This window comes from Lepidochelys olivacea (assembly GCF_965140295.1).
Source record: "Lepidochelys olivacea isolate rLepOli2 genome assembly, chromosome: 3".
In the NCBI taxonomy this organism is placed as follows: domain Eukaryota; kingdom Metazoa; phylum Chordata; order Testudines; family Cheloniidae; genus Lepidochelys; species Lepidochelys olivacea.
Genome location: NC_140413.1, coordinates 18392840 through 18405562, shown reverse-complemented (window position 1 = coordinate 18405562; position 12723 = coordinate 18392840). Strand labels below are relative to the sequence as shown.

The 12723-nt window shown below is 37.7% G+C and overlaps 1 protein-coding gene across 3 annotated transcripts in view; it reads right to left on the bottom strand.

Moving 5' to 3' along the window:
- Nucleotides 1–12723, bottom strand: part of ATAD2B (ATPase family AAA domain containing 2B) — a 173179-nt gene that overhangs the window by 138313 nt on the left and 22143 nt on the right. For all 3 annotated transcript variants that reach the window (XM_084624746.1, XM_084624747.1, XM_084624748.1), the window contains exons 2-4: nt 9359–9513; nt 5499–5545; nt 3851–4004 (exon numbers count right to left, since the gene is read on the bottom strand). In XM_084624746.1, the coding sequence (XP_084480872.1) occupies nt 3851–4004; nt 5499–5545; nt 9359–9513 (356 nt within the window). The remainder of the gene's footprint in view (nt 1–3850; nt 4005–5498; nt 5546–9358; nt 9514–12723) is intronic.

The window sequence follows — 12723 nt, the reverse complement described above, 5'->3', positions numbered from 1 at the left end:
TTTAAAGTGTTAAACTGATGCTGCTACAGACTGAGCAGGACGGGCCACTTCTCGGGAAGGAGATGACAAGTCATCAGCCAGGCCAAATCACTCATCTACTTATTTGTCATGACTGTCAAATTATTGCTAGCTGTGGTAAAGGTTTGTGTACCGTGGATATTTGTCCGCTGGAAATGTACTAAAGCTGCATAACAGTTGGAAATGGTATCAACTTTCAGTCATTTCCACTCAGCACTTTAAAGGTAAATCTAAAGTGTGAAATCCTGAAATCAATGGAGGTAAAGATAACAGTACAGACCCATTTACACGCGAATCCGCTTAACGCACGGTAGCGCCATACCTCCCAGTGCTACCTATTTAACACGCAAGACTCGTTAACACCCGGAACAGAAACTTTCTATATGTAGCGCTACAGATTTGCTCACTAACTCACTGACATAGAAATCGACAGGAAGTGCAGAGCGGAAATGGGTTGTATGTCTTTACCAATATTTACCAATCACACACGCTTAGTCATGGTCACACTAGAGAGATATAGACTATATAGCAGTTATATAGTAATACATATACTACATTAGAAAGTTTTAACCGTAGGCCTAATATAATGGCAGAGGGCAAGCATCAGCATTCCTACACCGTAGGAGAAAAGCTAGCTGCAATAGATTGAGTAAAGAGCAGAGAAACTGAGGCCAAAGTTTCAAAAGATATTGGGATTGCTGAATCTACTCTCCGAGGATGGCTAAAAAACTAATCTAAGCTGAATGGCTTTGTACAAAATATCGATTCTGTCACAGGGCTTAAGCAAAAACGTGTGCGCTATTCGACAAAGCCATGCACACATGGTTTGCTCAGAAAAAGCTGAAAGGAATGCTGCTAAGTGGGCCACTTCTTCAAGCCCAAGCAACAAAATTTGGAAATTTAACAGGGGATGAATCATTCCACGCCAGCAAGGGGTTTATAAGTCGTTTTAAAAAGCATCATGGCATAGCGCAGGTATCGATTTCTGGAGAAAGCCGATCAGCCGATGAATCAGCTGCAAATGCATTTCCCGCCGAGTTAAAATCTATTTTACAAAATGAAGACTACCACGAAGAACAACTTTATAATTGTGATGAAACAGCTTTATTTGCAAAACTGCTACCTGATAAGACTTCAGCCTTTAATTACGAGACAGAGAAAACAGCTGGATTTAAAAAAAATTGAAGATCCTGTCAATCGTGTCAATCGTGTCTTCTTTTTCGTAATAATAAGATGGGCAGCCATAAGCTTGCTCCTCTTCTCGTTGGCCGCTTTCATAACCCTCGCTGCTTTAATTACCTCCATAGAGCCAAACTGCCAGTAATATACGCTAACAGCAAAAATGCTTGAATTACAAGACACATTTTCGATGACTGGTTCCACAACAGCTTTGTTCCAGCTGTTCGTAAGCATCTGTGGTCGAAGACACTCGAAGCCAAAGCACTTTTGTTACTTGACAATTGTCCAGCCCATCCTCCAGCCGAATCACTGGTATCGAGCGATGGAAAAATTCAAGTGCTATACCTACCATTCAACACAACATCAAAAATTCAACCTTTAGACCAAGGCATTATTCAGAATTTTAAAAACAATTATCGACAGGAGCTGATTTCGGCCATCGTGTCTTGTATGTCTTCAGGCATTTCCGAATTCCTGAAACAGTTAAACATGAAGGAAATTATTTAGTTAAAAAAGCTTGGGATGAAGTAAAACAAAAGTCCATTGAAAACTGCTGGATGAAGGTCTTGGTGATGCCTTTTCTGTCAAAGACGGCTCAGACTCAGAAAACTCCAGCAGTGGCACTCATTCAGAGCCAGACTTTGAAGGATTTTCGGAAGAAGACGCCCTACAAACACGCACGCAGACAAAAAGAGGATAAAGGAAAACTTCTCTTTCAAATGATAAAAGATTTTAGTTTGGATACATCGCCGGAAATCATTACCGAGTCGCTGGAGATGGATGAAGATTGCCCGACTTCAGAATTTCTGTCCAAGGAAGAAATATTAACAGGCTGCGAGGCTACGTCAGACCACGAAAGTGATGGCGAGGACATCGTTGAAAAGGTCAAAATTTCAGCCACAAAAGCCCTTAGTGCTGTAGAAACTATTGTAAGATTTATGGAGGAGCAAAAAGTGGGAAAATATAGAAATCATTCATCTGCAGCGAATGACAGACTTCAAAAGAAAGAAAAAAAATACGAGCCAGAAAGAGCAAAAATAACGCCATTATTTTCTGTTAAGTGAATCATAGACACTTTTTTCAGCATGGCCCTCTTAACGTGCTTTCCGTTAACACGCGGTCATGATGGCTTGACTCCCGACATCCGTGCATAAACGGGTCTGTACTGTATTTAGAAGTCTGGTGGAACTTTAGGGAATTGTTGGAAGATGGTCGTTCCCTGCCACCAAACCTGATAGTATGTATATAAAGTTGTCACACTAAGGAAGGGAGAAACCCCTTCAACAAGAGTCAAAATTAAACTCAAAATCAAGATGTTATAATAAGGAAAACAGAGAGGAGGAAAAAGGACAAAAGCTTAATACCATGCAGAGTTTTGACAGGACAACTAACAAATAGGTTACGCATTTAAACGTAAGAAAAACAGAAGTTTGAACCTAAATGAGATAATAAGAGACTTGAACCAACACTATCAATTGACAAAACAGAAGATGGAAATAAAGAGTAGAAAAGCATCAAACACAATACGTGACTGATGCCACTAATCGCTTTCTTCAACTTTATGTAAGTCTTGTCAATACAGCTTTAGGGACTTCCATGGATCAATTTATTATTGTATACTTGTGTAAATACTAAGTTTCTCTCTATTTAAGGTGCAAAAGGCCTTATACGATTTCTATTACATGGAATGGAACTGTTAATATACAAAATAAAAAATAAGAAAAATTGATGAAGGTTTTGCCATTAACATTAATAGTGAAAGAATGTCACCCAAGGGCTTTTTCTCCCTTTGAATTTATAACCAATACTACTAAGTATTTCTGATGCACAATGTATCTGATCTGGATACATTCAATTCATTGTTCATAATTTTGGACACTTTGGATCAATGTAAACACAAATGCAGGCATCAGTATCACGATCTTATATTACCATCTTTATAGTAAATTGCATTTGAACTCTTTTTTTATTCAACTCCTCTTCCTCCTCAATATAGTATTAGGAAAGCAACCAGGGAAAAAGTAACTCAAGAGAAACTTATAATTTTTTTTCCACTGTATTCAGTAACTACCTGGTTACTGAGCACATTGAAAAAAGCAGTTTCTGTGAAAAACTAAAGTTCAGCAGAATACATTTTTTATCAGTAATAAAGATCATACTTAGCAATTACAGAACATTTTTCATGTTTAGAACATTTTGCAACCACAGATACTCAGTATCTCTCAAAAGGTAGATATTATACCCATTTTACAGAAGAGAAAAGTGCGACAGAGAGGTTAAGTGACTTGCCCAAAGCCACAGAGGAAACCACTTTCAAAGCAAGGAATTCCTGGCTCCCACTCCTGTGTTCAGATCAACAGATTGTGCCTTCCTCTCTGATCAACTTTATCTGCACTGTAAAGTCAAAAAGTGACACCAGTCCTGTATGCAGTATTTCATTATTAACAAGTGGTAAAGAAACAGCTACGAACTTGTTGACATTTTATAATTCAGCCATACAAGCAAGATGTACTTAACTTCCAACCATTGTTGATACGGTTGATCACTTATTTAAATGACGTTTAGATAGAACTGCAATACATGGCTTTCTAACTATTTTTAAAAAAACATCAGGATGCTTTGTGATGTGTACAACTGAAGTATCCACACATACCTGTTTACTAGCTGATCAAACAATAAACTCTGATTCAAAGTTTCAAATCTGTTTTTCCTGGACCGACAACTTTTTCTCACTTCTATATCTCCGTTTATGCAAGCATGGTCCCCATCTCCCTTTTTTTCCCCTCGAAGGGGATGGCTTTTGAGAGCTAAGAGAAATTTGTATTACTACTTCAAAATGCAGGCAACAACATTTTTACAAACAAGAATTCAATTATCAGATTACTTAGCAAAGATAAGAAACCAAATGATACTAAGATCCAGAGTCAGTTTCCCCATGAATGTGCATCCTGACATTTACTGTAGTAAGGGATACCCGTTTTAAGTCCCTACTAATGTTATTTTACTAACTGTACTTCTGTGCCATTTGGGCTAGTTACTTTTACATAAATATATATTATTTTGTGGTAAGCTTGTATTTGAACACCAAAAATTCAGTATTTTAAAGTTAACATTATAAAGCTTATGCTCTAATAAATTGGTTAGTCTCTAAGGTGCCACAAGTCCTCCTTTTCTTTTTGCGAATACAGACTAACACGGCTGCTACTCTGAAACCTAACATTATGACTGTCATCTTCCCTTAGCACAGTTTCAGTTCTTACACTTTCCTTAAAGTACAGTATCAAAAGGTTTTATATTACTGATAGAGTTTTATTTTGCATAGAAATCTATTGTATGTATGCTATCTGTCCAGTGCCTAGCACTATGGAGCCCCATTTTAGATGGTTCTTTAGGCACTATAAAAGTAATTAATAATGTTTACCAAAATACTTAATGGAATTGAATATACTCACAGACTCAATACAGAACTGAAGGAGAGAGAAATTAAGAAGTATAGACGTGAAAACTGGATACGTTTTCAGTTGAGATTTGAAATGAACTGGCAAATTCCTAAAGTAAAGATTCACAGGAACACTGTTCCAGGTGGCAGGAGTGATCTCTGTAACTTCTTCTAGGCAGGGCTGGAGCAGCTGTCAGCCTCGGGGCCGCCCACCAGAACAGCTGACCAGCGGTCAGCCCCAGGGCCACTGGAGCAGCAGCCAGTCCCGGAGCAGTGATCCCTGAATCAGCTGACCAGTAGCCAGCCCTGGGCCCACTGAAGCCATGGTTGCCCGCTGCCAGAGCAGTGGCTAGGGGTGGAGCAGCAGCAGTTAACCCCTCCCGCAGGAGCACCTGTGGGGCTGGGGCAGCTGCAAGCTCCAGCAGTCCTGACAGTGCTCTGTTTGTCCCTGTCCTCCTCCCACGGTATTTTTACTGAACGTCAGGGACAGGTTGCAGGTAGAGCTCTGCTAATCTGTGGATATCCACTTTATATTCATAGCCCATGTTTGCCGATTGGATGTGGATAAAAATTTAGTGCCCACCCAGGGCTCTAGCCGTGGGCTTCCATGAATTTTTGCTTATTGCCTGCAACTTGTCCCTGACTTTTACTAAAAATACCTGTAACAGAATCTTAACCTTACTCATGCCCAAAGGAAGCATCCAATAAATTATCTGAAGGAATCTGAGAGAAAACAGTTTCTTGTAAACACAGGGAGAAACACACCAATGAAGGTGTCAAAATATATACATTTGAGAATCATCAATATAAAAGTAGTTAAGATTAAATATAGATATAAAATAACCATAGGGAAAACACTCACATAAGCTACGTCCAGTTGGTAATGTAGCACCAGCCTGAGACGTTAACCTGGAAAACAATTATATTAAATATGCAAAATATATCAACATTTTATTTACTATATAAAAGCTACAATGCAACCAACACTTTTGAAATAGAAACCCTTAAGTGTTATACACTGACCATAATTTAAAGCATTTGTAAAATGTATTCTCAAGAATTTGGCTTGGCATCTGAAGTTGGAACTGAAGTTGGCATTGGCCACTGTCAGAAGACAGGATACTGGGCTAGATGGACCATTGGTCTGTCCTGTCCTTGTGTTCTTAACATTGTACTAATATTTTTAATTTTATACCAACAAACAATTTTAACTAGTATCACCATACTGAAAAAATATATCAATATCTGTTCCACTAATAGGCTACACCACTTCACTTATGTCCCCTCCTGTTAAATAAGCCACACTCTGGTTCCACAAACTGTGGTTCTGCTGTTAATCAGAAGCAAACACCATTTAAACTCTTAATGTTTTGGTGCATGACTGAAACCAATGAAAACAAAAGCAATAAAAACGTGCAGGGCAAAGTTATGAAAACAAAAAAATTAAATCTATTTAACTAATCTAACAACTGAAGGGAAAGAGACTGACAAATCAAGATTACTTAAATCAACAGTAAAAATATTACTTAAGACCTCAATCGTACGTATTCTGTGTTTCTTTTTTTAAAGTTAGTTTTCCAAAGGAAAGTTGACTCCCACTGGGTTGGTATAAGAACCAAAACATGATCCAACTCTCTTCCAGCAATTACATGGGTTAACAGTTATTGAACCATATATTCAGTCTTGATTTTTACATTAGAGTAAAAGATTATATTTCTTATCTGTTAAGACTAACTTATTAAAACATAAGTTAAACTGTTAGAGTTAAAATGTACAAATGCCCTAAAATCATGATAGAATATCAGCTGAAAATAACGTGTTGGTACCAGTACATATAAAATCAAAATAGATTGGTCAAATCAAGAATTTATATTCATATAGCTCCTGTCATTCTGAAGGATCTTAAGTGCTTTATAATGTGTATAAGGACCATTGAACTGCAATAACTATTGTGCACACTGGAAGGCGTTGGGGACAACTGATTTGAGGTTGGAAAGTGAATCAATTAACCAGTTGAAAAAGGAAAAGGGAAATCATTTGACCCAGGCTCCACTGTCCCTTTACTCTTGCAAAAATTTCTACTTCTGAAGAGATGGATTTAAACTAGGACATGGGTTTCTGCTATTATTTACCTGGGAAAGGGATACCAATTTTTCATAAAACAAGGGACTCACCATGGTAGACCTCAAAACTTTGTCACAGTGATGGATAGGAACACATAGGAGAATGGCATCTGCAAATCATGACCCTCTCAGGCATTTTTGACAAACAAACATTAGTAATGGCTTTATGGTCACATGTATTTGTTGCTTAATACCAAAAAGCAGAATCTCCACACAGGTTATTATGCATGGCTATTTTGGGCTTGTTTAAGTAGCCCATTGCTAAAATTTTATTTTAATCTCAGTTTTCTACTTTAAATCTAGTTTCTGTAACAGACCAAGATCCAGTCATCAGACACATCGTAGCACTTCTTAACGAGCAATGATGTTATCTCCAATGTCCTGGCCAAATTTCAATTCAGGCAAATTGAGTTCACCTAAGTGATATTCTTCCAGGGTCAATTAAAAAAAACCCTCAGATTTTATTTAAATTAAAATACATGTTTATTTTTAAAAAATAAGTTATTTAAATTTGAAATTGACAACCTATGTGTAGGCCTAAACTTATTATAGTCTATTATAATTGTTTACATGAAATACAAAAAATAATATTAAGCAGTACATGTTTGCTACCCATTTTAAAGAAAGTCAAACCACTGGACTGGTGGAAGTCACAGAATAAGCATCTGGAACTGGAGTTTTCTGAAGTGATCAATGTTTTTGATAGCAGTCACCTCTTCTGCAGGTGCAGGGAGAAGATTTTTTTTCATTTCACTTTATTCAACTAGTTCAGTTCAATGATTAGTTCATTCAAAGTTAAGAGACCAATTGGGAATTGAAAAAGCAGGAAAGCTTGCTTTCCTCTTACAATCTATCAATAAAAAATTAGGTCTGAAAGGATAAGACCTACACCAGTTCTAAAATCTTGACGGACAGGTGACAGCCACTACCGGTTCAATTCACTAACTATAGATAACAGTTCCTTTTTTTTTTTTTTTTAAATAAAAAAAGTTATATTTTACATTTAAAACTGTTTTGATAAACTTTGATACTTTTTGTGTATCCAGCACATTAAAGGAATTTTATTAAAAAATTTTAAACAATTGTGCATTTTAATTGTATTTGAATTTCCATCCAAAGAGAGTTTGACAAATCACAAATAAAAAAAATGTAATAATTAAGAAATTCACCATTTTCGAACATAATAAAAATGTAAGACCTAAGAATATGAATAAATTCAAGTTAGCTACGTAATTGTTTAAATAAATGTGTGTCGATATAGTGTATCCCTCTGATTAGCAAAAAGAAGCACTAAATTAAGCATAAAGACTATATGGAGTTGCAATTCAACATATTTTATTGCTTATCAACAAATGACAATCAACCTTTCTTTAGGAAAATTAAAAAGTCCAAAAGCAAAATATGATTAAAATCAATGATTTTAAACAAGGTTTCCAGTTTGCTGCTTTAAATCATGATTAAAATTGGTGATTTAAATTGCTCTGACTTAAATCAATCCACAATGTATTCTTTACATCTGGTCTAACAGTTAAACTGTTGAATAGTGCTGGTGTAGACTGTTAAATGACCCAGCATATCAGAGGTGGCTGTATATATGCTCCAAGATGATTTCTGAAGGAAGCTATATAATAAGCTGTAGTCATATAGTTCTCAGTTTAAATAATCACCTGTCTTATCCAATTGGAGAAGTGGGGGGTGGTGGCTGGAAGCCATGCAACAACGCACAGAGCCCTCTGCGCCCACGCCCCGCCTTTCCCCCCCACCCCCCCAGGCTGCAGGGACATTGTGCTGGGCGCTTCAGGGAGCAGCAGGGGCCTGGTAGGGCCATGGGGGGCAATCCCGCGGGCCGGATGCAGACTGCAGGCCACGTTTTTGAGACCCTGGTCTAGTCCTATACAATATGCAGTAGCAGTTGCAAGAGCCAAGATCAGTGTTCAAACAAGCTGTTCCAGGCACAACAGCGTGAGGCTTTTGCTTGGTGTCCATATACTCACATAATTACTTGCATCCAATCTGAAGAACTTCTTTAAACCTGGAAACTTTTTCTTAAAATTAAATCAATCGGTCAGAAAATGAAACAAATGTCTCCTTTGGTTTTGGCTATATGGAATGCATAGTACTTTGGCCTGCTTCTAATGTACTCAACTCCTGAGTCAGCCATGAGTTGTCTAACAATGGAGAGGCTGAAAAAACACTGAAAAGGAGAAGGCTGGACCATCTTGTATACAAGAGGCTGAAAACACACAGATTTCCTAATTTAAATTTAGGGTCAGCTGCTAATTCTGAACACAAAGAACTCCTAGTGAAGTCATCAAGAGTTCTGGATGCACAAAAAACGTAAAACTGGACCCTAACACATTCCACCATTCCCATTTTAACAGATAAAGTGGTGTCACATAAGGAGGAACACAACCCATAGGATTCACATAGTTCTCATTCCAGAAGACTGTAGACTATAGGAAAATAGTTCAACAATAACATGATGCAAAAGTACGCTGTTTCAATATAATGCACGTTCTCTCACACTCAATGTAAGTGGATTTACTAAGTTTACTAAAATGAACAGAACTTTGCCTTTTCATTCAGTGCACCAGGTTACCTGGACTGTCCAGCTGAAATGCTCCATTCCTCTCGCTGTCCAGTATTGCGTGATTTTGATTTGTCTTTGCACACAGGATCAGCATGTTTCAAGGTACGTTTGGCTGGAGGGGATATGTGACTATCACTCAAACTAGCATCACTACCTTCATCTTTCTGAAAGAGACAAAGCATCACACCACATTTCATTGGTTCATTTTTACACTTCCCATAGCAAAAATAAGATTCCACTACTCACCTAAAGAAAGTCAAACCCAGTTCACACAAACATAGCAGTGCTTTACTGATGCTCATGGAACACACGTACCTTAAAAATGTACACATGCTGGAGGCTAACTCACCAGTTCACCTAGCAAAGTCTTAACACTGGACCTTGTGAGCGTAAAATATTAAAATTCTGTACATATCAATAATTCTACTAAATATTTCTAATTTTCCAAAACCCATTGTACTGCATCCCTGGAAACATTACTGCCCTTACTATTACTTTAATTCATAAAACACCTTTTCTCTCTCTTGTATTACTGAATATTTTTAAGTAGCTAGCTATTACAAAAAGAAACATCAAGATATTATGACCTGTTCTCTCTCATACCTTTAGCAAAATGATTAACACATGAATTCTAAAGCATCCATCACCAAAGTGTCTGGACAATTTTAGGTTTTGTGTTTTCAGTTGAAAAATGTGCAAATATTGAGATATCTATCTCAATAAAAAATGGAAAGCGTTAAAAGCTTCTGAAAATATCTATATCAGAAATCAAAAATATTTAAAAGGAAACTAAATGTTTTTATTTCTTTCAGCACTCTTCCCTTACAGTTTTCAATAACAGCATAAAGGATTAGTAGAAAGAATACTTTTAAATACCATACTATGTAGAAATTACTAGTAACCACATTGATCCATGAGGAAAAAGCAGACAAGGGAGATAGCTAGACATCTTAACACACCCAAAAACAAGTGACACACACTATTTCTAGCCAACCAAAAACATCCCTTCTTCAGCAGGAATTGTTCATAATCATACAAAAAATGTAAACATTAAAAAAATGCAAAAACACCCAGTAGATTTCAGTGAAACATCTTTTCCCACCAAAGAAATTACTCAAAGTTAAAGATACATCCATCTATCCTAGGTACTGTGTACTATCTTTCTAGAGGATGGATTAACTACAATGATGGCAGAATTCCTTCTATCATTGTCGCAAGTTTCTACACCATAGTACTACAGAAGCACGGTTGCAGACAATAGACAAACCCCACATTCTTTAGGGTAGAAAGCTGTCAGGTAAACTTTTCAAGACTTGTCCCTTCTTCAAAGAAAACTGGCTGTGGGTTTCAGCAAAATATATGTCATCTTTTATTAGGTCTACTATCGTAAAAATCCACTGATTTGCCATAATGAAATTATGTATATATTATTCATAATGCTCATAGTTAAAGTGTAGTGGAAGAGACATATTGTCATGGAGAATAGAAAACTATATATATGTCCTGATACAGTATGACGCTTGTAGCAAAGTTAAGCTAAGAATTCTGAATTCTAAAGAATGCTGATTGTCTGACAGAAGAAGAGGAGTCCAATGTAGAGGCTGAGCCACGTTCACGTTCCACTATGAAGACAAAAATGACACCCAAACTGCATCAAGTGTAAGCTAGTCACACGATTGACAGAAACAGCACATGAACATGGGCAACTGCTGACCCTTTCATGGCAGAAATGAAATATCTATGCAGAAAATGCAACACCATTGTAAGATATAAAACAGATGATGGCGATGGAAGTGGAAGCCAACAGGAGACAAATGAAAGTAGGTGATGAGAACATAAACAGGTAGGTGGCATGTAGAGCCTACCTGACACTTCAAGAATGGAATCTGGTTTTGGATCACCATAAAAAGATCAGAAAATAGAACGAAGGGCAGAGGTAGATGAGAATACTAAGACCTAGCAAGAACCAGAAGGAGCATATTCAATTGATGGTGCCTCTATATTATTAAGAAGCGTACCCAAACGTTTTGCATATTGTTATTTTTCCTTTTCTTTGCAGAAAGTCAAATCATCACACAACCATTGGTTATCACCACTTGGACTTTGCACTTCTATTGCATATATCTAAAGTGCTCTCAAAGCACTTTACAAGCATTAATGGGCTTGGCCTCAACACCACGGAGAAATGCTCAAAGACTGCAGGCGATAACTTACTCATCATAATTAACAATACAGCCAGAAGAAAACAAGAAGCAACTTCAGAGGCCTGCATAGGAAATGACTGTACAGGTAACACTAGAGAGTCTTCCAGTGCAGAAGGCAAATTAAAGAAGAAATAATCAAGACGGTGGGAATGGGGAATTTGGAATCACACAGTAGCAGTCTTGGGGCATGTCTACACTTACCTCCAGAGTGATCCATCTAGTGAAGACGTGATAAATCGACTACCGAGCGCTCTCCCGTCAACTCCGGTACTCCACCGGAGAAAGAAGCGCAGGTGGAGTCGACAGGGGCGTGTCAGCAGTTAACCTACTGCAGTGAAGACACCATGGTAAGTAGCTCTAAGTACGTGAACTTCAGCTACATTATTCACGTAGCTGAAGTTGCGTAACTTAGATCGATCGCCCTACCACCCCCCAGCGTAGACCAGGTCTTAATGTGGAGATTACACAGCTTCCATTGCAACAACAAGACACCCAATGTCCTAGGTAGCAGCACTACTAGGAATGTCAGGAAATGTTTAAACTTGGAACAAAGTAGAATTTTACTCATACAAAAACTGATTATGCATCTCCAATTTTCCCATCAGGCTTTTTGGGTTGCCTAACTGGAATGACAAACTGCAATTACCCAAGGGTAAAACAATTAAGAAACATGTATTTTGCATCATGTTAGGAGGGTGTAGCAGGTGGAGTTTTGTTACACCTACAAAGGGAGAGAAACTATTACAGTATTAGGCAACTGGCTAAGATGCAGCCCCATAAATGTCATATTGTAAGATCTTCTCTACATTTACAAAAAAAACATACATTTTCACCCATTTTCCATGCCATATGTTAATTAACTCATGTTAAAATCCCAATTTGAACACTTGTTAGCTAAAGTAACCCTGCGGGGGAGCCTAGCAAACATGTAAAATTGCAACTGCCTTGTCTTCACAGATTGGCTTTTTGCAGATCTAACGCCTTATAATTTTTTTTTAAGTAATCATCCCTTAAGAACACAAGAATGACCATACTGAGTTAGACCAAAGGTCCATCCAGCCCAGGATCCTGTCTACTGACAGTGGCCAATGCCAGGTGCCCCAGAGGGAGTAAACCGAATAGGTAATGATCAAGCGAGCTCTCTCCTGCCACCATCTCCACACTCTGACA